Source organism: Anarrhichthys ocellatus, unplaced genomic scaffold (genome assembly GCF_004355925.1).
Source record: "Anarrhichthys ocellatus isolate YVR2014 unplaced genomic scaffold, GSC_Weel_1.0 scaffold4, whole genome shotgun sequence".
Classification (NCBI taxonomy): domain Eukaryota; kingdom Metazoa; phylum Chordata; class Actinopteri; order Perciformes; family Anarhichadidae; genus Anarrhichthys; species Anarrhichthys ocellatus.
Genome location: NW_022280034.1, coordinates 11,483,830 through 11,510,174, shown reverse-complemented (window position 1 = coordinate 11,510,174; position 26,345 = coordinate 11,483,830). Strand labels below are relative to the sequence as shown.

Here is a 26,345-nt window from a genome sequence, read left to right as displayed (position 1 = left end):
TATGATCTCACTGCTTATCTATCAGCCTCTCCGTCAGGCTGACGTCTGACTTTATTTGGCATCCCAAAGACATCTTAAAAATAGCTGTGGTGGTTGTTCTTACTTTACATCACACAGAGACCTGGAACGTATCGGGACTGTTGGATAAGAGCAAAGAAAATAACGAAGCTCAAACACATTTACAGTAAACCGTTGGCTTAGTTCAGAGTTATTAGGGTGGTATGAATAACTCATATTTCTCAGTTGCCTTATGTCAGCCACTGCTCTGTCTCAGCCTGTTTTAGTTGACAATGATGTGTTGAAGCTCTTTACACACTCTAATGAGACAGAAAGATTACAAGTCTGGAAAACGAGGCGGAGGAAACTAAATGGCAGTTTTAACTCTCACAAATACATCTACACTTAAACTGCTGTTACTTGCAGGTTATCTTCAAAATAACCATTTCATAATCATTACATCACACAAATCTTTATTTCAGTGATCATAATATTCACCAACATTAATTTGATAAACCGCTGATCCAGTTGCATGGCAGCTCTGTCTGAATATGAACTCCTTTGCTGATGTTAATGTGTCTCACAGTGAGAGAGCATCTACATGGATCAAAGAAAGCTCCTGTATTCAATCCTGTACACTTTCACGGCTTTTGGTCTTTAATTGTTTCTTTAAAAGCTCTTTATTTAAATGTGTCGACTCCAAACCTACCTGATAGTGTGTAGGTGGACATGAAAAGTGAGCGCTCTGTCATAAAATGCACCCTTGGGGGAATTTATGACCCTGAGAAAAGGAAATTAAACCAAAAGACTCTGCTCCCTCGGCCTGCAGTGTTTAAAGTCGTCAACCTCCACAATGGCATTCCTTTTCTGAAGATTTCACAGTGTCTTCTGTTCCCGGCTTGTTCCTTTAAAACCATCTGAGCCTTGTTTGCTCCCATACGCTTCATCGTGAAGTCTTCTGTGGTGCAAAGAGCAGCTGCAACTCTTTTTCATCCTACGTTACCTGACCTGTTCCGTCTCTGTGACAGTCTGAGGGCTCGCTGTGGATTTGACAAAGTCCTTGGCGATCACCTCGTCCTCGCCCAGCCTCCGGCTGCAGCGCTGGACCGTTCTTAGGACCTTCTGTAGCCTGCGGTCCAGCGCTAAGAGGTGGGGCTCCGTCAGGATCGGCTGTAAAGGGTCTCCCTCCAGGGACTCCCTCATCACATCGCTGAGTCTGAACTCGGGTCGGGCCAGAAGCTGGAGCCGCATCAGGGTGGAGCGCTTTATCCTGAGGAGGAGAGAAGACAGATCCATTTTCCTCCCAAAACTTCCAGACACTACACATCCCTTGTTCACTTTTGACATGAAAATCTTATAGATAAACTGTATCGTATTCATGAATTTCAAATGTGAATCCACAACCAAACAGGCTGTTTTCCACTGCACCATACAACACTATACTCACATGCAGCACTGAGATAATGGAGCCAGGATGGACATCTCATCTTGAGAGTGCTTCCCAAACCTGAGCATAAGATGTGATAAGGAAATCAGACGGTGATGGTTAATTTTACAATCATTACATTTTCTCTGACGTCTTTGTCTTACCCTCTGGCGTTGTCCAAGTGGAGAAGGAACCCTTCGTCCCCAAATTTAGTAAAAATCTCATAGTGGTGCCTGTCCATGTTGCCTGTAACACAGGGACACGAACTTTATAGAAAGATTGTTTCTGACGGTTCTGGGGTTTATGTGAATAATCGGCGATGAAGTGGTATTAAATACTTGTGAGGAAGTCAAAGATGGACATGTCTATGATGTTGAGGAGCCTGTTGCCAGAGTTATAGGGATACAGCTGCTTTATGATGTCACAGTAGAAGGGATTCCCTTCCCACCTTTTAAACAAGAAGACATACAGACATAAATGACTGATCCAGGAACTGTTGACTGCATTTGGATGTTTTGACCAGATGTTTGAAACAATTTGAGAAGAAACACAGTCTAAAATGAACCCTTCAGTTCATTTTCGATTTTGAGACATATCGATACTGATGAAACCTGCTCAGCAGATTTATGGGACACAACAGGAAGAGGCTGCTGTTGGTCTGGTGCAAACTGACTTCATAGGTTGCAAAATGGTGTAGCAAAGACAGAAAAGGGTAAAATTAAACAAAACACTCTTTCATCCCCGATTAGAAAAGCTGTTGACGAAAGAGATAAACATCCGATGTGCATCAACAGAATTTACAGGAAATCTGTTTTTTCATTTTATTTTGAAAATACTAGAATTTACAATCTGACCAACTGGCTACACCGCAGTTGGATTATAGTCAAAAGACAGCAAATTTGCACCATGCTTTAACTAAACCATTTGGTAAACATATTTTCAGCAACATCCTATGATGTATTCATAGCATAGGAGGTCAAATGCCAGTATTTTCCCCTCTAAAATGAAATGTTATTTCTCTTGAGTGAGGGGGAGGTCTTACTCTTCTCGACCAGTGAAGGTGTAGGAGCGTATCCAGGGGTTGGGGATGGAGATGCGGGGAGCGATGCTGAGGCCGGGCAAGTAGGCAGACAGGGAGCCCTCCAGCAGGTCGGGGCCTCCGCACACTGCGTATTCAGTCTTACAAACGTACAGGCACTTGGCAAAGAAACACGTGTTGTTCGCTGTTGGGAAGCAGAGTGAAATGGCAGAATGAGTTTCATGTTCATGTTTTTTAACCTCCTGTAAGACCACAACTGGTCGTGTTTCCCCTGCTTCCAGTCTTTATGCTAAGCTAAGCTAAGTACAGTACAGACATGAGAATGGTGTTTTTTTTTTTAACCTGGTGAGGTGAAGAAGACAGCTCGTAGGTCTTCGTTGTGGGTGACTTGGAGGACTTCTCCCGTGATGTTCACCAGCCTGCCAGCCACTGGCGGGACCCTCCGGAAGTCAAGGATCCTAAAAAAAACAAGTTGATGAGATACAGAAGAGAAACTCCATTAGAAATGGTTTCTTGTGTGAGGAATAGTTTACAGTTCACACAGTTCATGCTTACATAAATTGGATGTAAATGCAATGTGAACCCTGTCAAGATGATGGCATCCTTATCTCTGTCTCCTCGCCTCGTTTCACAGGAGCCCGTGGTTCATTTTCACTGATTCTTATCAATGAATGTACCCTACTGACAAGTCTCCACGTTGTGTAATTTAGCTGGCTGTGTTCATACACACTACCAAGAGCTTATACCTCCCAGAGGGCCGTATTTCAGTCATGTCTCGCAAACAGTAATCAAGCAACAATCAGTGTGTGAAGCTGAATGGCTGTTTCTCAGATACTCGGCGGCGTTCCCCAGCTGTTGATTTGTAGCGACGATGATGATAAGGGTTGGCAGCCCGCGCAGACACAGCAGAGAGAGACAACACACTGCCACAGATTAAAAACACACCGAATTAAAAATAGGAGATAGCAGAGAAATTATCTGTTTGTTTGGGTTTCATGACAGAAACTTACATTTGAAAGACCAATAGATACTTAGAATATGAGCAGAGAGGCGGTAGAATAATAATTACAGTGATTGTTTGAGTTGTTGACGTGGCACTGCCTTCTGTCTCGTCTGCTGAAGTGATGACTTATGTGTGGCTTCTTAATGATACTGTCTAGCTGTATGACTGTATATCAGAGTGAATCACCTCACCTCAGCTAATGTGCAATTTCACAACGTGTGTGTGTGTGTGTGTGTGTGTGTGTGTGTGTGTGTTCTGGTGTTTGCTCATAGCCTGTGGTTTATGTTGATCAGGTAGTTTGGAAATCCTGGTCTGGGCAAACATGTTGCAATCTTTGCTTAGGGTGGGTGATTTATTTGTTTGCCCAAGGAGACGTAGTTTCAATTTACAACTATTTCGGATTTTTTTTAAATGATTGCATTTTGTTTCCGTTCATCAGTGGTAAGCTAAAACAAGAATATCTCCTTTGCTTCTGTAAATGTTACAATCTAATGTCATCACTGCTCCATAAGAAACGTTCAACGCTAGCGTCAGCATGCTAACATGCGCGCAATGTCAATGCTAACATGCTGATGCAGTGCGTGTTTAATGTTTTCCATGTTCAGCATCTTAGTTTAGCGTATTAGCGTGCTAACATTTGCTATTTATCACTAAAGATGAGAAACAACTGAGGATGATGGGAATGTCAAAAGTTCTGCAGGGATTTTGACCTCATGGATGCACTAAAGGAAAAGTCAGAGGATCACCAAAGTCAACAGGATTCATCCTCTGAGGACAATGAATGTGTGTACAAAATGTCATGGCAATCCATCCAATAGTTGGTGAGATATTTCAGTCCAGATCAAAGTCAAGGACCGGCAGTCATTGTCATCCTTATTGCCCTGCCGCAGGCGTGACATCAAAAGTTTGATGTGTAAATGATGACTAAACTTTTTATGTGTTTCTCAGCTGGTCATAATTCTAAATGTAGGTTACTCTGCTGTGAAAGCCATTCATACTTTTTACTTGCTTCTTTACTTCCCGCTTCAGTTTTACATTTGCATCACGTATTGTCCCTTTAAAATGAAAGACCCAAAGAAAAACATTTGTTGCACTTCAGGATGCACCACAGCCATAACTGGGGCCAATAAAATGACAGATGTGCAACAAAAACTAAAACTACCCCCTAGCACCACACCCGCATAAATTCCACGAGAGACCACTTACGATGCACAGAGTGTAACAAAGATGGCAGTAAAACAGGACAAACAATTAAGTGATTGTGAGCAGTATGAGAGGAGAGGAGTGTCACACCTGTCCAGGTGAAAGGCAGCAATCTCTGCGTTGTGTCTCTGGAAATCAACAAAGTAGAAGAAGTCTTCTGGAGTCTCCTCGTCCCTCTGCTGCCTGACACACACACACACACACACACACACACACACAGTCAAGACACAACGATCAAGCTGCCAGTTGGTATATAATCAACACGACAAATACTATCATCTTAGCAGATATGAGATGATTCAGCCTGACGTACTGGTGCACTGTAATATACGGATTGCAGAACCCCATACTTCACCTAACACCCCACCTTTCTTTGACATAAAATCCATTGGTGGTGTTTGATAAAGACCAGGGACTAAATCAAATGTGGGTTCAGTCCTCACCTCATTGGCTTGAACATGACTTTAGCGAAGTTTTGCATCTTCAGAGCCAGTTTCAGGTGATGTCCGCTGGGCTTCACAACTAGAGCAGAGACAGAAAGACAAAGACACGTAACATTATGTAGAAACTTCAATGTCAGCTTGAAAAAATCAGCATCAGGCAACTGAGTCAGTGTCTAGCAGAGTTGGGGGAAATAATCGATACAGCATATTATTGTGATATTTTGCATGGCAATATTGTATTGAGATCGTACTGTGGGGCCTTTGGGGATTCCCACTCCTAGTATTTGTTTTTTGGGCTTAATCTTCCAGAGGCCAGTACAAACTGCAACCCTCTACATGAAGATCTGTTCCCTGTGATAAAGTAATTGGGGTTTGGCCACACAGCTTGCGATCTGCTCTCTCTCTCTCTCTCTCTCTCTCTCTCTCTGGCTGTATATTATGTCACAGCAGTATAGGCCAGACTAACCACACACACGTCTTGGCCCTGCTGCTCTCTGTCAGACTCCAGGGAATTAATAATAGTTCACAATCATACAAGGTTTACAATCACTATTTCTTTTTTCTGGAAATGAATCAAACAGGACCAAACCGGCATAAAAACAGCCTTCCTGGTCAACGAACGCTGTCGCTCACTCTTTGGGTACTGAAATAATAAGAAAGTCTTTTGAGGTTACATTTAAACAGACGGGACGGATTGTTTCGTTGCATTTCTTCTTGGCAGTGAATGATGTTTGTGTGGTCGGCCACATAACTGTGCTGGTCAAGCACAGACAGGACACAAAGCAGTATATACAAGAATACTGTCTGAAAATACTGAACAATTAAAACTCTTTTTTTGCCGTACAACTTTGCTTTAATGTTCATACCTACCTAAAACGTATGATACAGCCTCTTCACATACTTTGGGTCCAAACAGAAAGCTACATCATTACTCCACTCCCCATACATGCTAGTTTTTGCTAAAATAACATACATTCAAAGTGACTTTGTCTGTACATTTTTCAATAATCCATCCACTCATTTGCATATTTGGCTTGCGTGCTGTTCCGAGGTAGGAGAGGACAGCGTAGGTGGCGGCTGGTGTGTAGGTTGAAGCCTGCAAACGTTGGCTTCCCTCAGAGCGCGCAGACATCAAACATTTACTGTAATTAAGAGCTCTGCCTTTGAACACAAACACACGCCTGCCTTTTTGCCCCAGAGCAAGTGTCTTACACAGACAGACAGACAAATCTGGATTTTGACACCAAACGGAAAAAACTGAATTTTCGCTATCACAAAGGCAGCAGTGTGTTTGTCTCCGACGGTACCGCCAAGCACAGCGAGAGACATGGAGAGAGAAACAAAGGGGCTAGTCAGACATCTAAAACAAAGAATATCAAAACCCAAACAAATATAGAAGCTTAATTGACCATACCTTTGGTACAATCACATGCTCCTTTTAGGGCCTTCTCATCTTGAGTGTAATCTGTAAGAGATAAAGGTTTGTTAGCTCATAATTTAGCATTACAGTGTCACATGTAGCATTTTAACATTAACGATTTGTCGCAACAAGAGTTTGGGCACATAGCCAGAATATTAGCATCTCTAAGAGCCTCTATAATCCAGCATTCACTAAATCAGAAAACCAAATGGTGACAACTAATTACAAGCAATCCCAAATCTTTTTACACTGACAAGCATATGTTTTAAATCCCAACTATCCATCCATCACCTGAGCTGACGACGGTCATGCTCTGCATGTCCTTGAGGAGTTGTGGGATGGCGCGGTCTTGGCGGGAGTACAGAGCATAGCGGTTTATTCCAAGGTGGAACTTCAGCCAGCTAGCGCCGGCGTCAAAGGTCACTTCATGTTCAGTCACGGTGTTGTTGGACATTGCCGCTGCCTCGCTGTAGAGTTTCATATGTCTGAGGAGTGAGAAGCAGCACAGAGATTACTTGTATAGGGGATGAATTCATTAAAAATAGATCGGGATACGTGTTATCATACGTTTTCTTGCTGCAGAGGGCTTTTGAATGCCATGTTACATAAACAACAACAAAGTAGCTCACTGAAAGAGACCAGGCTTTCTTGCTGTGCTGTTGCTAAACCCCGGATTGCCAAGCTTTAAATAAAAGAATCCACTGCTTGGGAATCACTTCTTACAACATTTTGTGAAGGCAGTGGTTTATTTTGGAAAGACCACAGATTTGGAGTGGTACTTGGTGCCAGAAATCCATGGCAAAGTGCACTCAACAGGTTTTCTCAGCAGCAGCATTCACAAGAATGTGTTTAAAATGAAAGAAGATGTGAGCGACTACACGGGGTTGCAGGCATTTGTTGAATTTATTAGACACACTCTCTTTTATAACTTGTTTTATTTGCCCCTCTCCTCCTGTAGCCCAATTCTGCTTACAAATATAGACATTTTATTAGTTCTCTTATGGGCTCTCTATTGTTTTTAACAGTGGTTGTACCAACATTTTGAATTTCCACAGCCTCCTCTCCTCTCTGCTATACTTAAATCCAGAGCAACAATAATCTGAGACCAAAAACACTCTCACCACCACAGAGTCGGTGGTGAGAGTGGCACCACATTGCCAGAGCTGACCACACTGAGTGGGACGGTCATCTCCCAACCCAAACAAACTCCATCACGGGCTGCTTAAAGTGCCGAGATTATGAAGCAAAGACCTATAAATATGAGCCATCAGTCACCCAGCGAGGTGAAGTGAAAGATCAAGGTAATCAGGACAATGGACAAGAGCAGACCAGACTAGTGTAGACACACACAAAATAGGAAAGAGGAAGTGGAGAATGTTCCAGTGGTAGTTTCTTGCAACATTGGCCAAACACACATGAGCAGGAAATGTGTTTTAAACCCATTTCCTTTGTCAGCATGACAATAAAAGCTGTCGTCGCTGTTCATTTGAGCAGTCAAAAAGCTCTCCTACATGTGTTTGTTGCAGTGTTGAGATGCTGTTGCAAGATATACAAAGTCTCCAACAAGCCTTTGGGCTATCCATTGTTTTGGTGCACATTTATAAAAGGCAGCAGAGAGAGGAGATCCGTTGCTCATATTTCTTCTTATTTTCCAGCATGAGAGGCCAAAATCTGTATCTCTCTGAGCGAGTGCACTGCGTCGGGATAGACAGACAGCCTCACAAGCCAAGACGGCTTCAGCTCCCACAGATTAGAATGGGCTTTAGCAGTTTTAAATCCTTGTTTACCTTAAAGAGAGCATTCCAGACGCGAGCTCTCCGTATGACATGTTTGTGAGTGCTTTCTGCCACCAGCCCACTCGACGTTGCACTTTTATGACGTACAGAATTGTCTACACATCCTGTTGTCTGTCTGTGGGTGTACATCTGTTATCTGTATATGTGTTTGTGCGCGTCTGCAGGTGGTGATGTCGGTGACCCTACCCTGTGACCACAGTCAAGCCCCAACGCGTCCTTTACACAGTGAGATCTGTCAGCCAAAATGAGCCATTGAGCAACACAAGCCATGTTTAGATAATTCTCAGCCATTGCACAATCAATGCACTGTGGACAAAATAAGCAATGCCGAAATGTGTCTTTTAAAATCAAGTAAATGACACCAGAAACTGACCTTTCCCAGCGTGACACCTTCCTCCTGTAGTGCTCCATCAGGTGCTCCGCCTGCAGCAGCCTCTCCTCCGGGCCTGGCACCGGAGTCTGGATGTTGTACAGAGGGTGAGCAAACAGCCTCCCCAGCTTTGAGCCCCCATCAGCGGCTTCAGATGTGATACCATCCAGGGGGGGCGCGGAAGTCCAGTTGGAGAGTTGCGGGGTGGCGAGACCCCCGTGCCTCGGAAGGGTGAGGTTGATGGGACCGCATGGACAAAAGTGTCCCGATCCTTGGCCCACGCTCCGCAGCTTTGGCAGGAGGATAAAGTAGAGGTCAGCAGAGAAGATGGCTGTGAGGGTCGCGGCCAAGAAGAGACGGTCTCTCCTCATCATTTGAACAGAGAGGGGGAAAATGTAGAAAGAGAAAGCTAAAAAACTATGTGCTGCTTTAGAGAGTGCAAGGCATCACTTGTAGTCTCCCACACAGTCAGCCAAGCAGAGGTTGGTCCAAGTCTGTCTCTTTCTCTTTTCTATCTGTGTGTTTCAGTCTGTTCCTTCCAGCCTCACTTCTTCTCCTCCTCCTCCTCCTCCTCCTCCTCCTCCTCCTCCTCCCTTGGCAGCGTCTGAAGAAAGAGCCGAGCCGAGAGCGAGCATGTGTTTGCAACAGTCACTGACAGTTTGGCTGCTTCCAGGGACCTGCTGCTCTGGGGACGAGAGAGCGAGAGTGTGCGTCTGTGTGTGTGTGTGCAGGTATGTGCACGAGCGTCAAGTGACAGGTTAGGAGATTGGAAGTGAGCGTGGTTTAGAAAACACACACACTCTGAAGCAAAAGTCCTTGGGAGCAGGAAGGGGTGGAGACTGTGAACCTCTTCTTGTCACAGCAGATCTGAATGAAACCCCATCCAACTGGCGTATCCACTCTGATGCAATGCATGTGTGTGTGTGTGTGTGTGTACAGCTGCAGGTCCAAGTCCAGTTTTCATTCATGCGTGTGTGTTTAAGTTGGCTGCCTTCCTCTCCAATTTTCTGGCAGGGGGATTGTGAGTGTGCACGTGTAGATATACAGGTGTAAAAGTGTGTGTGAAGTCTGCGTGAGCGTGTGACTTGCCTTGACATCCCAAGAAGGCGTGGAGACGAGGCTCCCTTCCCTCTGTCATCTCCTCCGCTCCTCCGCATTAAGTAGAGTCCTCTTTCACTCCATCAAATCTTCTCTCCCCCTCCCATCATCCCATGCTTCATGTCATCCCTGCTTCAAACGCTCACCCTCTTTGCTCCTCTGCCATCTTTTCTACCTCTCTCCTTCCTTATCCTCTCTTTCTCTCACCTTTTTTTCGCCACAGACGTCCAGTCTGTTTTTGCTCCGGGCAAAAATTCCCAGCTGCACTTTCCTTCCTGCTGCAGTTCCCACACATGAATCCCTGGCTTTTCTTCCTGTCACGCTGGTCTACGGAAGAGACGCAAATTCAGAAAAGGCAGTGCTGGAAACAAAACTAAAAAACAACTTCTTGCACAACTTCAAATGAGGAAACACGCAGGAAGAAATAACCCCTCGTTCACAGGCCACCTTTTCTCTCCCTCTGTGATTCCTGTGAAAACATACAGTGTATAAATTACGATTGCTGCTTGTTGCCCATTATGCCTCTAAAAGCCCTAAGCAGCTTTACACTGAAGCAATGAAGATCTCACAGGGCATTTCCCCGCCTGCATCTGCACTGTTGTTACTGTGGTATTTTGGAACATCTGTCGTCTGTTTGGGTGTGTGTGTGTGTGTGAGAGAGAGTCTGGCAAAATTACGCATGCGTGTCTGGGAGTTGTTCTCCAGGGTGTTTTACCCTCTCTCAAGAGAGAACGGGCTGAGAGAAGTCTTTGCTGATGTTGGAAATTAGTGAAAGGAATCTTTAACCTGCCATTTAGCCGGATTGTAAAAGAGCTTCTGCTTTGCCTCGATACACACACGCACCCACACACACACACACGGGCTAAGTGGGTGACTGCTGCCTTTTCGAAGAACACAGCTACGAAAACAGAGAGAGAGACGTTTTTGTTGTTGTTTTGACCCAAATGCATGATGTAAAAAATATCTGTTTTTAGACCAGCAGAAGCCACATTTTTCACAACTAAATGAGCTTTCCATTTTCAGTTCCTGTCAGTTGTTCACGGTCTCTCGAAGATGAATATTTGATTGACTTAACGGCAAAAAAAAATCCCAGAACTAAATTACAACAAATGTATGAATGTCTTTTTTCCTTTTTATTCTTCTGCACAAAAAATGGTTAAGATAACAATTTCAACATGTAACCACTAAATGCCAATCTATCTGTTGTCTCCCCGCAGACAGAAGGCATTTCTCAGTAATCAGTAATGCTATGTTGTCTTATATTATATTTTGCCTGGGGGGCAAAAGTGCAGTCTAGTTGACTTGCCCTGTTTGTCCTGGCTGTGTCTGTTTGTATTTATCCCAGAGAAACAAACTGGAGAAAGGGCTCTGCGCTCACTTCCTCCCACGCTAAAACGTGCTTAAAATAACCTGTTTTTTTCAGGATGAGCAGCCAAGCCATTGCAAAGAAGTTGCAAAATTGAGTATGGAAAGAAACCAAGCAAAAAATAGGGCATTGAGTCTTGCGTCACCAATTTGTGCAATTCAGCAGACCCTTATGCATTCATGTGCAGGGTTGGGTTGAGATAAATGGGGGAGATGGCTCAGATGTCTGTCTGAATGACTCAAAACAAGTCTCAGATATTAGGACATTTCACACGGCTGATGAAAGAAATACAACAATAAGGGTATTGTGAAGATGCATAGCCACAACTTTTAAAGCAGTATGTTCATCCTTTTGGTGAATATCCTTAGCTTAGCTTAGCTCTGGCTAAAGACTGGAAACAGGGAAAGGGCTAGCTAAGCTCTGTCAGAAGGTAATATAACATTATGTGCGGGACTATTTCCTGGAGGGGGTCAGTAACTTCCTGGGGTCTTTGCTGGGTGCCAGGCAACCTTATAGTGACATCGAGACTCCAGGAAGTGACTGCGCCACCCTCCAAGATATAGCAAAGAGCACTAAGTATGAAGCTAACAGGTATAGCCAGTTAGCTCACAGTTAACTTAGCTTAGCTTGAAGCAGGGGGTAATACACCGTGACGTGTCATTTTTACACTTCAGTTTTTGTAAGGATTAAACTAATAAGAAATAATGTGGAAATAGTTTTAGAGATGCTGGTATGCAGATTTGTTTTCCTTTTGATGGAGCCAGGCTTGCTGTTTCCCCCATTTCCTGTCTTTATGCTAAGAAAAACTGACTGCTGACTATATCTCATATTTTGCCTAAAAACACGAGAGTAATTTAAATCTTCTCATCAATCTTCTCATCCATCTCTCAGCATAACCATTATTTTAAAGAAGAGATGAGTAAGAGATGGACCACACATCAGGAAATGTGAGTTTGGCATGACTGAAAAAGAATACGAAAAAAACTAAATGCAATGTGGTGCAGGCTGTTTTGAAGGTGAAATACTGCCAGCACAGTATTAACATGACATATTTAAACAGACATATTCAATATGCAGTTTCAACATGACTTTATGAAAAACAGCATGGCAGAAAAACAGCATTCATGTCTGCATCTTTGTTTATATCTGACGAGGTAGGGAGCTCACTTTTCATGAAGATGGAGCAGCGTTTACAGATCATGGAGGCATTTCTGACATTCTTCAACAAACATCTAAAGCAGTCAGATGATTCGATGGAAATATTTTTTGAACTTCCTGTCTGAACTCTCAGCTGGTCAGTCACCATAAATTGGCAGCTATAGCAATGCACAGGCCACAAACGCACAGTGTGGCAGCACAACACACAGTATACAAGGGACAAAGTCACAGTGAGGAGAAGTAAACAGAGAGATGATGATGGCGCTTAACAGATGGAGTGGTCAGGAGAAAGATTTCAGTTAAGATAAAACAAGAAAAGAAAGAGGTTTGAAATGAAATAAATCTGTTTTTTCCCCGTAAGATTTGTCTAAAATAGAATTGCAGTATCCCTTCCCATCAATTTTGTTTTTCTGGACAACTTCAGCCTGAGCGTGGAGCTCTACAGCCACAGCTGGGATGAAAGGAAGTGGAACTGCGCCCTCACATTCCTCCAGAATTGATGAAGCCTTTTTTAGTTGCGTATGCTGACCAGAATTTTTATGCTGGCTGCTACTGGATGTCCATAAACCTATTTTGTATTTAGATAATGCATTGAAAATAAAAAACAATGTCTATCAGTAATGACAGTAGCAAAGACCAGAGCATTTTGGAAATGAAAGAGAGACTATGTACATTTTGCAAAACAGAAGCCACTTCAACAGTATATCGGTATGCTAAAAGGGAAATGCTAAAATGGAGCTTCTTAGACAGCAAACTGACTCGCTCGATCTATCTAAAGTTTGCTAACATTAGCAAACAGCTAGCCTGGCTCTGTCCAAAGGTTACAACATCTACAAACCAGCACCTCTGGGTGTCTTCGCTGTTTGCAGAGCATCTTTCCATTGATGACAAGACAATAATGAAGTAGTCTGATGCCTAACCCCACAGTAAAACCAAGCTTCGTATTTACGGTTCAAACATAACAGTGGTATTGATCCTCTCATCCAAATTTATTTCAGTATGATTAGTTCATTTGCACTATATTTTGCTTTCTTTCCTAAAAAGTTAGGAATAGTTAGATGAATTAATTGTTTTCACAGTCACTGGGCACCAGCAGAACTTAACGATCAGGTAAAGCGGGCGGGAGGAGAGAAGGGAAAGGATCCAGTAATCAGTGTGAAAGTCACCTGCAGAGTCTGATGGGGCAAAAACAGCCAATCAACAGTGTTTGTTGTGGCACATGTCATCAAACAGATGTCTCCTCTCGTGACACCAAGCTGCCGTCTGGCAAGAGTCCTCACACAGATACTGACACACACAGATGACGGTCGTGTGGATGGATGTGCATGCACGGAGGGAAGGAAAGAAGACAAATGAGACGAGAATGACAAGTTTGCACTCATCAGCCGCTGATTGTGTGTTTGCGGGTTACCGTGTGCTGCTGAGGTCGATCGTGGTCGTTCTCTGCTAGACTGATGGGTGAAGCTAAAGTGAATGACAGTAGACAAGATTAGTTTGTATTGTACATAACAATGTCTGTCTGGGTGTGGCTGCTGAGAAAGCACAGCTAATTTCTTATTTTGGAAAGCTCTGAGTAATGGGCAGGCAGTGAAGGGAAAGTAGAGGAAATATCTTGCGCACACACACACACACACACACACTCACACACACACACACACACACACTTACACTTTTAGCATTTCTGCACTTCATTTTTTTGTTTTTTTAAACAATCTGCCTTGCGTCTCTGGAGCAGTATGTTGCCCAAATGTTACCGATCTGAGCTCCAGACCTCACAGGACAAGAATGTGAAGAATGCTCTGGCTCTTCTCTTCATAATGTGGTGAGATTGTACGTGATTTAATCATGGTATCAGGTTTAATTAGCTTGGTAGGCCATCCAGACCTGTACGCTCTTCTGCAGCAGCAGCTACATACACCCGAACCCATGTGTGGAGGGATTCTAACGAAAGGGGTAATTATGTCAAGGGACATTCCCAATGCACAGCCAAATGTGACTGGAGATGGCCCGGTTCAGGGAAAGGGCATCTCTATGTACGTGTGTCTGTGTGTGTGTGTGTGTGTGTGTAGCACCTCAAAACACCTGTTTGCACTAAACTAAATGACTACCTTCAGAACAGCATTCCTCCTGTGAAGTTTGACCTCTGCTGGTGGGGCAAGGTACTTTACTTTTGACCCTGCTGAGCCCCTTCTCGTCACTTTCAGTCATCTTCTTCGTGTCTTCTTTCAGTGTCTTTTGTGTCGTCCTATGGATGTCAGAACCAAAAGTTATTGCTCTTTGCTGGAAGGAATTGACTTGTGCAAACACAAAGCTGTTTACTTTAGGCAGGTTTCCCAATTGTGTTCATGTCACTGAACCAGACAGGATCTGGGATCTCTGCTGGATGATATTTTGTCACAGATTGCACTGTCTTTGGGTAAATTTAAACTGACAGATAATAATTTCAACATATGAAACCTTACACTGATTAACTGTTTAAAAAAGATCTGAGTGGTTCGAGCCTTTTGTGGCAAAGGGAGAGTTTAAAAGTGAATGTTTGGCAGCCTCTCTGTTGAAGACAACATTTAGAAACATTTTGCATATGTGGAATTCTTTGATGCTGCTTGGCTAAAAACTGGATAATGCATAGCCAAAAAAAGGCAAGTCTACAGAAATACTACAGGCTCTGTTAGGCTGTACTTCCATTTACGTTACACCCAATCTGTCTGCATTCCCGTACAACGTGTCATGAAAACTTGATGGGGTTTGCTCAGGCCAGCTTCGCCATTGTTAGCAATACCAGTTGATGACAACACAGTGCGCCGGTATTCTGCACATGCAAACACCAAATGCAACATGTTTACAGATAGGAGTTCTGTATGTATGACTGATTTAATGAGACACAAGTCAGACATAAAGAGCATGTTACTACAGCTTTTTTAGTGTTGATGCATGGAGCAGCCATCTTGGATTTTGGGGTTGGGGTTGGAGGGGGTTCGTGTGACTTTCAGGCGAGCTTCCTGTTGAAATTTCCGACTGGAAAATAATAAATTCCGACTTCCCAGTTCAAATGGAAAACAGCATAAGGCACAGGACTTTGAGACTAATGCTAATGTCAGGATGCTAACATGCTCACAACAACAATGCTAAAACGCTTGTGTTACGTAACATTTGCTAATTAACACTAAACACAAAGTACAGCTGAGGCTGATGGGGATGTCAGTAGCTTTCGAAGTACTTGGTCGGCATTGCCATCCCGGGAGCGACGGCCCTGGCATGGCTAAAACAGCCTGAATTCTGCAACACTGATGCAAGAGCCACAGCAGATACATTGCTCATTGTGGATGATCGACCAACAAGAGGCCGCAGGGGCAGAGAGCGAGAAGAGCAGGGCGGAGAAGTTGATGCAAGAACATAATTGACATTTAGACCAAAAACTTTTTCTCTCTTCCTCTCACATGTATCTAAGCATGTTCTGTCTCTCTCTCTCTTTCACTGGACTGCACTTTTTTTTTTTCTCTCTTAAATTAAATTACTTCACAGCGTTCTCTCCTTTATGGCTCATGTTGCCCAACATATGACAAAAATAGAGTCAAGCACACAGCAAAGTCCTGGGCCAAGCCAGAGTTTATGACCTTTAACCAAACTGAAGTTGCTATTAAGGACTCAAATGTCTGTGGAAACAACGAGGGAAGTTTCTCTTGGAGGAAGCACTTAACCATGACGTATTCCTCTATATTAGATTTGGCACAAACCATTCACTGTCGACATCAGTACTTGTTTGAACATCCCCTATGTACGCTACTATGTATTGGCAGAATTTAATGATAAATTCCCAGAAAGGGTGCCATGTTTACACACGTCATCCTCAAAATTTGGACAGTATGACCCAATATGCTTTACGGGCAACATGTGTGCATTCATTTTTAGCACGTATGGCCTCAACCACGGAAGAGTTAGCACACTGAGCGACACACAGAGTCGATCTGTTAACCCTCAGTGGGTTTGGAAAATTAGGAAAAGTTAGCCACTATTGAATTTTTTTTCAAATTTCTGCATTTTTTGTTTCCCTGCTAGATTTTGTTTAATGTATTTAAATATAATTTGGTAATGGATGCACTGCCGTTTCTGAGCTCCCTCTATGACTGTTTTGTTATTTTTTTTATTTTCCCTATTATTTGAGAAATACTCTTGAGATATACAAGTGTGACAGAGACCAGCTCATGAGCCTCACCTCTGGTAAGTAGCTGGCTCACTAATATTCCACATCTTTTCCTGCCCGAAAGACCCCACGTGGTCTCCGTCTTTTGTCCACAGTCTAGCAGAGCCGTCAGCTGAGGCTGTGAGGACGAACAAACGGTCAGCCACCTCGAGAACTTCCACGCTTACTAATGCTCTCTCATGAGCCTTCCAACGCTGCAGCAGAGGAGGCCGCTCACAAACTGGCTGTGTGGAGAGAGAACACTGCGGGTATTTGGGGATGTACAGTACAGCACACACTTCATCTTTTATTTATTAACACCAGCTCACAAACACAAAGACATACACTCACCTCGTGTTGGATGTCCAGTGCGTAGTGACAGATGTCCCAGATCTCAAGCCAGCCCGTTGTGTCCCCAGTGACCAGCGTGGTGTTTATAAGCTGATCTGAGCTCAGGCTCAGCACACGCTCACCTGGCTGCTCAGGAACATAGAACTGACCTGGAATGAGAAGGAAAAACATTAATTGCAAACAGTTTTTAAACATAAAGAAACCAAGTAAAATCAAAATTATTAAAGGTTTAGGTTTGGGTTCCTGAAGTTCAAGAATACTGTCTTGACTTAAATGACAAATTTACTTCTCAGACAAATTGCCACTCTTAAATGTTATGTCACACATCTCCCTATTACTCTCAAATTCATTTATGCTGGAATATACACAACCACACAAATGCAGACTGGCTCACTAATACACACACCCCTGCATGCTCGTACACATATGCAGCAGTCAGAGTGCATGAATCCCACACCACTAAACACAGATGGAATCTGGAAAGAGACATAGCAGTGGGCTGCCAGGAATGGTAGAGGCAGGAGGCCAAGTCAACAGTTCAGCCTGACTGTCACTGACTGCTCTGGCTGTTTGTAAATCCATCTTACAGGAGGATCATTAAAACTGACGGCATGCTTGTCAATTGCTTATACAGTTTGGTGCTTCTGCCTCCCTCATACTGGGATAGTTTTACTCTAAAATCACATCTTTGTACTTTTGCATCCAGTTCTTCTGAATGATAATCTCTGCACAGTGTTTTGATTGGAAAAAAACAAGTGTCAGGACTCCACTTATTCACATGTTGGCGTGTGTATTGGCCAGTATCAGCAATCATTTCTGTATTCTAACGTGTTAGCTCAGAGAAACTAATATGGAGAGGTACAGAAAACAGTAACGGCAGCTAGTGAGAAGTGCCAGTATGCAAGAAAAAGTCAGGGTACTCATGATCTTCTTAACCCAGGTTGTGGCAATGCGTAACTCAACCCATAGAGCACTTTTACACAGCCTAAATAATTCAGGTTGTGGATTTGTACAATTTTGTCCACGTAATGGAGGGCTAGGCTGTGTCAAAGTGCTCCACGGGTTGAGTTACACAACTCCACCACCTTTTTTAATGGGGATTACGAGAGAAAAGCCCATTCAGTGGAGGAGAATCATTTCGGCTGTGTAAAAGTGCTCCGTGGACAAAATTGTACTCTGCATCCATCCTCCCTTCCTTCTCTCACCATAAGTGTGCGTCTGTCCAGTGACGCTCCAAAAGCAGAGACAGCCGGCCTGCGATGAGACCAGGACGCCTCTGTTCCTCAACTTTCTGTTGCCAGCTCGATGCTGCAGGAACAAGAGGCTGTCCACGGGGGTCAGCGGTCTAGATGCACACGAACAAAGGAAAAAAAACTTGAATGTGACAAAGGGCCCAAACAGCAGACACTGCTGTTTTATAAGCAGTCACAAACACTGTTTTAACTGTATTTCATTAACGTATTATGTGTTTAGTGTAGTGGAGTATAAGGTTGCATAAAATGGATACACTCGAGTAAAGTACAAGTACCTCGAACATGCACTGAGGTGCAGTACTTAAGGAAATGTTTTCCCTCACTTTCCACCACTGCCTGGTCTCAGGCATCTTTGCTATCTTTACCTCACGGCTGCGTTTTCTTACCCTCCCTGTGTCGGCCTCTGAAGGTAAAGCACTGGTCCTTGCGTCTCCAGCCTCCATATAATGACCTCTCCGTCATGGCTCGCAGTGGCAACGACCCCCAGAGCAGCGCACTGACACACGGCTAGAATGTCCGACTTGTGGACACCGCTGGACTTCCACGACATGTCTGCTCTTACATACAAATCCTATACGTACAGTATATACACAGATGTACATATTAAACATCAGCAAAGGTTTTTACCCCGGTATCGATTCAAAATATTAAGAAAACATTTAGTGTTCAGGTTGAAAATCAGCAGTTCAACATAGAAAAGGTTTTCCAAAAAACACAGAGTGCCATGTTGTCTTCAGGATCCACTGTGTGTGTGAGCTTGCTGGAATCGCCACTTCCCACTGTGATAGTTTACAAATGGTTGGAAATAACATGTAATTGTTTGTGCTGCCTGGTGGAAAGGAGCGCTATTTCCTTCCCTGGTTTACTGATTTTGTTTACACCTCTGGGCTACAGTGTTGAGGTCAGCTCTTTCAAATGGGATGGCTGTGGCTCAGGGAATGGAGCCGGTCGACCTTTCATCACAAGGTCGGCAGGTTCGATCCCCGCCTCCTCCTCCTGTATACATGTCGAAGTGTTGTTGAGCGAGACACTGAACCCTAAGTTGCTCCCCGGGCCCTTTACAGCAGCCCACTGCTCTTACGGCTTAGGATGGTTAAATGTAGAATTTTTTTGTGCATGATAATATTTGACAATAAAAGTTATAGCTCAGCATGATGGACGTCAGAGTGCTCCTGGTGCAGATGTTTTGCATGGCACAGATGTATTTTATCTCACCAGGTGCACGAGTAAATGTAATTTGAGTCATTCGCAAATATCATTTACTCGTTAAAAAACAGTCCTCACATTCTTTTTAAGCCTTAAAATGTTTTCTCAAAAAACCCCGGCTGTGCTGACACAGGGTGCTTTACAGTGAGCGGAGGAAAAACAGGACATGCATACTCAATGTTGCTACTGTAGTCGAGGGATGAATCTAACCACAGAGCAGATGATGGTTAAAGGTTGACAGGTAAAATGTAACACAAGAATTTGAGGTGTGAAAAAATGCACGTCCAAACCTTTGTCTCACATTGCAGTTCATGCTGGTGTTTATACTTGCGCCGGCAGCGTCAGCGTGTAGAAATGTGTAGGTGGATGTGGTGAATCTTTTCTCCGAAGCTCTGAAACATGCTCGCCATTTAATAAAAAGATATAAGAGGCCTAAAGCCTTTTGTAATGGATTTAATGATGTGATTTTCTGTTTCAGAAGTAGTAGTACTTGGTTATTCCTCTATTCTTACTAACTTGATATGTAACGTATATACCATGTGGAGGTTATGACCACTAGCAGCACCATGGTGCAATGTTTTTATGAGTGGGTCCTCATGATACTGATGGTCTGAGTTGATTGATGTCAAAGGAAGGAAAACGCATTCAACACCCTTATTATGTGTTAAGGGTGTACATAATGCCAAAATCTTAACTTCCAATTAAAAAATCTGGAAAAAGTAACACCTGCAATACCAGGTCAAATTATTATTTTGTTGTATTAGTTATAAGCACAAAGAGAAACTTAATACCCCCTGAAAAGCTTGCCCTCCAGAGGTTTAATCTCTCGCTTTGTTGCAGTGACACACAGGTGTACTCCAGGACCCTGTGACATCACTGTTAAGCAAAGTTACAGGTGCAACAGGCTTGTTAAGTTACTCTATGTAAAACTGCTGTGGATTGTCAATTCAAAGCGCCTTTAATTTTACCTTAGCAGCTGCGACGTCATACTGAGCCACCCGCTGGCTCCACCCAACGGACAGCAGCTGGGTGTCGTGGAGACAGGTCAACCCGGTGACCTCAGAGTTGGTGACGGGCTCCAGTTTGTGCAAGTTGAGGCCATTTAGTAAGTTCCACACCTGTCGGGGAGTTGTCTTCTCGTTAACAAACTGTCTCACACATGTGAAATAAATATGCACAGCAATGTTTGGTGCTACTGTATTTTTGTGTGACGTGGTATCAAACCTTTATAGTGCCATTGCGAGCCCCAGTGATCAGTCTTCTGTGGGAGGAGTCTAGTGTCATGCAGGTGAGCTCATTTTCTCCATGAGCGTTTTGGATCTGAAGCGGCCTCCTCCCCGTCTCCACGTCCCACAGAGACACAGACGAGTCGGCATGTCCAGTCACCACCTGTCTCAGAGAAGAGTTGTACAGAGCACAGCTGAGGGCTGGACCACTTTGATGGTTTGGTCCAGGTTCCCTTCCTTCGTCCGTCAACCGCCCGCCCCATCCTCTTCTCGTTTCAGCCAGGTAGAGCACTGCCAGGTGATCTTTGCATCCCACCACCAAATGAGCCTGGGTCTGCTCAGGAAGAGGAGGGCTCAGCAACAGAAAGGGGAAGTTGCCATGTTCTGGGATTCGACCTGGCTGCTTGCAGGGAAACTGCAGGCAGACGGTTTTCAGACAGTGATGGCTGGAAATGTCCCAAACCTTCAGCTCCTGACAAAGAAAAATTAAGTAATTAGAAAAGAAACAAGCTCTGTCGTGATATGTCACGATTCACAAAAAATCCCAAATATGATTTTATATGATAAACAATAAGCAATATATATGCACTTAATATTTGAAGCTTCATCTTTCATGACTCACGGCATCTCTGGAGTAGCTGAAGATCTGCCCAACAGGTTGGTAGATTGCAACATCCAACACAGTGGTGCGGTGACCCAGCAGCGTAGCTACGGGACGTGTGGTCACAAATCGAGTCCATAGTCTGACTGCTCGGTCACAACCTCCTGTAACCATCAACTGCAGAGACGCATTGTAGTCAAAACATTTAGCGCCCTGAAATGAGACAAAAAGAACATGGTGTACAGATGGCATAGAGAATACTTAATTATACTTAATACTTAAAAGCATGCTCACTTCTAATAAAACTAAACAAGTCAGCTGGTCTCATTACTTTTAACTGGGGAGTTTTTAAGGGTGGCCTCATTGTTAAAATTCCCAAACAGTTGTGCTCCTTCAAAAGAAGCCATTGTGAATAACAAGAAGCATCACCGCCCAGTTTAAATAACGCTTTTGTAACATTAACTCCTTCTCTCCACAGTCAGTGGCGCTGTTGGCCTCTGTATGCCGGGCAAGAGTCAACTTTAGAAATAACTTGACTCACATCTCATGTTTGTTCTTCTGGATAAAACTGGCAGGGGACAATTCACTGTATGAGTTCAGGACTATTTGCATTTGCCACATGCCGTCAGAGCATTCATTGATTTATAAACAAGTTTGAACCGAAGGTTGATTTTCACCCAGTTATGTCAGGGTCACCCAGGCCAGAGTACAGTGACCTCCACCTGACCGTGATCCACATCAAAAGTGGATAACAACAACAATCATTGCACTCCCTTCTTGCTGGAAATATACTTCTGATGCATAAACACATACTTGATATTATGAAGGGCTAACCACAATAATATGTAGTGTGTTGTAATATAGTATACTAAATTGTAGGCATATGTTTCTAAAAGTTCATCACAAAATACTAAGGTATGATAAGAGAATTCACACAGTAACACATAAAACCCTACTATCAAACACCACACTGTGAAGTTGGTTACCTGCTTAAATTTCCAAATGTAAGGCTCCTGCTTTAGTGTCACATTCATAAAGACCACAGAGGTGGTGTCACTTTCTGATGATGTCATGATGACGTTGGCGCTGGGCTCAAACATCACTCTGTTGATTGGTTCCTGGTGGATGTTCGGGATGTGACGGTACGAGACCATGTTGCTGTGTTCACCAAGGTCCTGTTATCACGGTGGATAATAATAAATGCTTGTTTGTAAAACTGGACTGTAATCAACAAGTGGCTGTCTTTACTGACTGCTACACTGGTTACTACTAAGCTTACTGGGAAAAAGATCCTCTGTGGATCGTTCTCTTTGATGGCCACATTCTTGAAAAGACCTTTAGATGGATTCAGGAACCACATGAGGTGGACTCCTCCTTTTTCATCCCCCAGTAGCAGCAGAGAGGGTCGTTCTGGACACTTGGAGGGAAAAAACACATAGATTCAAGGAATGGGTTTATTGCTTTCAGAGGGAATTTGTCTCAAAGGATTAGCGGTCCTACCTGAGCATCATGCCAGTAACAAAGAGCGGTTGGGACACTACGAAAGCCTTGCAAAAATGATGAGACAGTTACGAGTTGACAACACTTGATAATTTAGTTTGGAACAATTCAACACGTTAGCATTTAGGCACACCAAAGAGGTGGACATCCTCGAATACATTGCCCGTGGAGACGTTGACGAAGTGCAAGTCCCTGCAGTCGGTCGCTATGGCAACCTTGTGGACGTTGCCCATAGAGACAGCATCAGTGGTCCAGCCTCTGAACCTCCTGGTGTTGGCCACTTCCTCTGTTGGGTCTCCGGCAAGCTGGATTAAACAGGATTAAATATAAAATGTGTGTGTGTGTGTGTGTGTGTGTGTGAGTGTGTAGTACTCCCATGTGGATGTAAAAGTATTACCATGATGTCACTCACCCTGAGAGTTTTGAGGATGTGTAGGCTGCTGTTCCAGACAGTGATCTGACCTCCCTTACTGACACTAATGTAGCGGAGTGGAGGAGGGTGAGAGACCGCAACCACACGCACTGTTGGCTCCCGCTGCAGAGGAATGAGTGCAAGTATAATCAATGACACAAAAAAGGTTATTGGAGTAATAAAAGTATTACTTTTAGAAAAAATGTAGAGTGTAGAAAATAAAAAAAGCCCTCTGTATATAAGTCATAAGTTTCATACTTATATACCGTTATTATTCATTTAAATCCTGGGTCACATATCTAGCCTGCGGACAATGAATAATGTAAAAACAAAACAATTCTTGTTTTTGGGCAATAAAGGGGCAGAACACCTCCAATAGCTGACAGAACCACAGCTAACATGTTAGCAAGCAGTTGACTAGGCTACTTTCACATACAGCGGACACAAAGCTAAAAACAAATCCCACCTGACAGCTGTTAATACAATATTCACTTTCTTTTTAGCATTGTTTTGGACTCTGACAACTTCTGAGTACGAAACCTGACTTTTTAGCGTGCTAACATTGGACTTTCTTCACCAGCTAGCGTTAGTATAGTTGCTATCTTCATCTGTCTGCCGTTTGTTGCTGGGCAGTTAGCCGCGTGTTAGCAGAGCTTTCTTTTTCTTATTCAGTATAAGAACGTTTTGTTTTATTTGTTACATTTATTCATGAGGGATGAACTACTAACACTAATTTCATACAAAGAGAAGAAGCTTAGAGATATCTTTACTGGTGTTATTTTGGAACATTGGAACATCCTTCAAAGATGCACCTTTCCTTCTCATTTTCCCAGGCTGGTGGATTTCTACCTTGTTGTGAGAGCAGTGTCTGATCTGCGGCTGGGAGACCAGGAGAGCCGCTCTGGGGATGGAGGCCCGCTCTCTCTCAGTGTACTCCAGAAGCAGGTAGGAACAAAGCTGCTGCCACTTTACCTGCCCGGTACAGCTGATGTCCACCTGGATATGAAACAGTTAGAAGACTCTGCATCATCATCATCTGGAAGTCATCCCATATTTGTTTTGTTTGGTAAATGTGAAATCCCATCAGAGGTTACGCTGATGGGATTATACTGTATAATGTCTCTGTGCTTTCCTTTTTAACAATACATGCAGTATTAGTTCTTCTATATTAATTTCTCCTTACCTCACCAAAGAACCTTTCAACCCATGTGTCCTCAACATCTGGACCAATCACAGACCTCAAAACCTCCTGAAACTCTTGGAACTTCATTCCATGCTCTTCATTTCCTCTGTTCCTTCCTCTACTTCCTTTTGGCCTGTCTTCGTGGATCTGTGGTCCAGCTTTTGGACAGATAAACGCATTTCTCAGGAGCTGCAGGTGCTCGGGGGTCAGTTTTTCTGCAGGACTGACTCCACTGGCTGGATCGCTGCAGCAATGAAGTTCAAGGAAATTGTCAAGTTATGCAGGTATTGGATACTTTAAACTTACTTATTGTGTGTGCAGGTATACAGCTGGTTCAAAACATGCATGACACAATAATTAGTAGAAGGAGGCCTAAAGACACTGTGGTTAGTTCGGTCTGGAGCCAATTGAAGCCAAAGAATGATCAATCAGGTAGAATCGGTTTTCTTAGCATCACATATTTTACTTTTTTTTGTTAGTAAGTTTGACTGTTATATTAATTCCATCCAGTCACTGACATCTGGCTTGTGTCTGGCTCACTGCAGAATGAATGCAGCACTCCCAAGTGGCAGCACTGGGACAACACACTGCTCATCCCAAAAAAATACTTAAAAACCACATTATGAAGTCTCATGCATAATCATCTGAAACATACAATTAGTAAAAATGAATGTATGCAAATTGAACAGTGGGTCTTAATGTGAGTATTTGGTAAATATTGCGAATGGGGAATAAGTCCGGTTTGGGGGACATGTTTAAAACATCAGAGGGATTTTCATTCACCACCAGCAGCTACTGTGTGGCCCTGTTGCTCGGGGAGACTACAAGCTGGAACAATCAGTCACATGTCTCAGTATTGTGAGGTCTTTTCCAGATCTATCAGGACATGCTTGAGTGGTCCTTTGCATAACACACATTTCTCACCAATGCTAATGGAACCGTAAAGTAATTAAGTAATAAAAGTGTTGGTTAGTTCACTGACAAAGGAGTGTAATAAAGGCTATTGTATCTGAAAGAGTTGGTGAAGCTGTGTTGGGAAGAGAGGAATCCTTGTAAGTGTCTTGAGTGGAGAAAAAATGTGAATCTGAGATGCAAATGTTCTTCACAGAAGACGACGTAACTTTTTTGTAATGTTAAGGAAGGATGGATGCATGGATAGATGGATGAAGGGTGAAGATTATAACCAGTACATCTTTCCCCCAGTGACATTGTTTTATTTGACAGGACAACATTTGAGATGATAAAATGTCAGATGGATTGGTGTCACATGAAAAGTATAGAAAGTAAGTGGATGATTATGAGGTACAGCCATATCACATGCAAAATGTACAAACTTTTGTTTGCAATAACTGGTTATACACAGTTATTTAACAGTGATCAGTTATATCTATCAGGATCAGATAAATAGGAACAAGCCAAAGAAAACTCACCAGAGCCTGCTGTGTGGTATTTCTGTCTCATAAAGCCCCCAAGGATTTTTGTTTTTCCTTAAAGTATACATATCGATAACCTGAGCCTCGCTGCTTGAACGCCTCTTTAAAGTCTTCCAAACACTTCCTGTTGAATTTTAAATCCAGATTGAATCTTCGTCAGTGATTTAAGTTCTTTGGACCCAGATGCTGGTGACAACGGAAGATGCAGCACCCACAAGCGCTGAGGCCAATCTGAGATCCTCAACAAGCTCTGAGCCTAAACACACAGGGCCTTTGTTTCCATCCCTCCCTCTGTCAGGCAAACCCGATTGTCTCAAACAAAGCTTCTTGTCTCCAGACCGGAAAGGAATGCCCAGGTCCAGGGATCAATACGCCATCCGTAACAAGTCTTTGACCGCTCCGAGAGGGGAAAGTCAACACATCACTGGTGAGAATACCGTGGAGAGTTGAGAGTTTTCCAAAATGACTGCAAGTCGGCTGACGGTAACAGAGCCACAAACCCTCAGTGGATTAATCATTTAACGAGACAAAGTTAGCCAGGACCCAGGAGAGTGGCAACTTTCGGACAAGGACAGCTGTTTAAACATAATGACTATGCAGAAATCCTCAATATTACATTTTACACTGCAAATATATTATAGGTTTAAAAGGGTAAAAGAAAATTGTAATATTACTCTGTCA

The 26,345-nt window shown here is 43.3% G+C and overlaps 2 protein-coding genes across 6 annotated transcripts; both read right to left on the bottom strand.

Annotated features, from left to right (window-relative positions):
- Nucleotides 1–631: 631 nt before the first annotated feature.
- On the bottom strand, nt 632–10,098 carry fam20a (FAM20A golgi associated secretory pathway pseudokinase). The gene is made up of 11 exons (XM_031843195.1): nt 8,701–10,098; nt 6,823–7,016; nt 6,526–6,576; nt 5,112–5,190; nt 4,759–4,851; nt 2,805–2,920; nt 2,466–2,646; nt 1,762–1,871; nt 1,588–1,669; nt 1,445–1,504; nt 632–1,267 (listed from the first exon to the last, which is right to left on the bottom strand). Exons 1-11 carry the CDS (start codon nt 9,069–9,071, stop codon nt 997–999), a joined length of 1,608 nt encoding a protein of 535 aa, XP_031699055.1. The 5' UTR covers nt 9,072–10,098; the 3' UTR covers nt 632–996.
- On the bottom strand, nt 10,088–25,884 carry LOC116381227 (WD repeat-containing protein 49). 5 transcript variants are annotated; one of them, XM_031843191.1, is made up of 19 exons: nt 25,662–25,884; nt 24,232–24,475; nt 23,898–24,044; nt 23,049–23,171; nt 22,770–22,941; nt 22,637–22,683; nt 22,416–22,553; nt 22,123–22,311; nt 21,158–21,349; nt 20,534–21,007; nt 20,278–20,427; nt 18,490–18,674; nt 18,056–18,195; nt 16,851–16,999; nt 16,533–16,744; nt 14,428–14,564; nt 13,731–13,783; nt 13,486–13,606; nt 10,088–10,122 (listed from the first exon to the last, which is right to left on the bottom strand). In XM_031843191.1, exons 1-18 carry the CDS (start codon nt 25,730–25,732, stop codon nt 13,517–13,519), a joined length of 2,913 nt encoding a protein of 970 aa, XP_031699051.1. In that variant the 5' UTR covers nt 25,733–25,884; the 3' UTR covers nt 10,088–10,122; nt 13,486–13,516. The 5 variants fall into 5 exon arrangements, with proteins under 5 accessions (XP_031699051.1, XP_031699050.1, XP_031699054.1 ...); XM_031843190.1 differs by lacking the exon at nt 10,088–10,122 and having other exon boundaries at nt 10,818–13,606; XM_031843194.1 differs by lacking the exons at nt 10,088–10,122; nt 13,486–13,606; nt 13,731–13,783 and having other exon boundaries at nt 14,468–14,564; nt 16,533–16,638.
- Between the last annotated feature and the right edge of the window lie 461 nt (nt 25,885–26,345).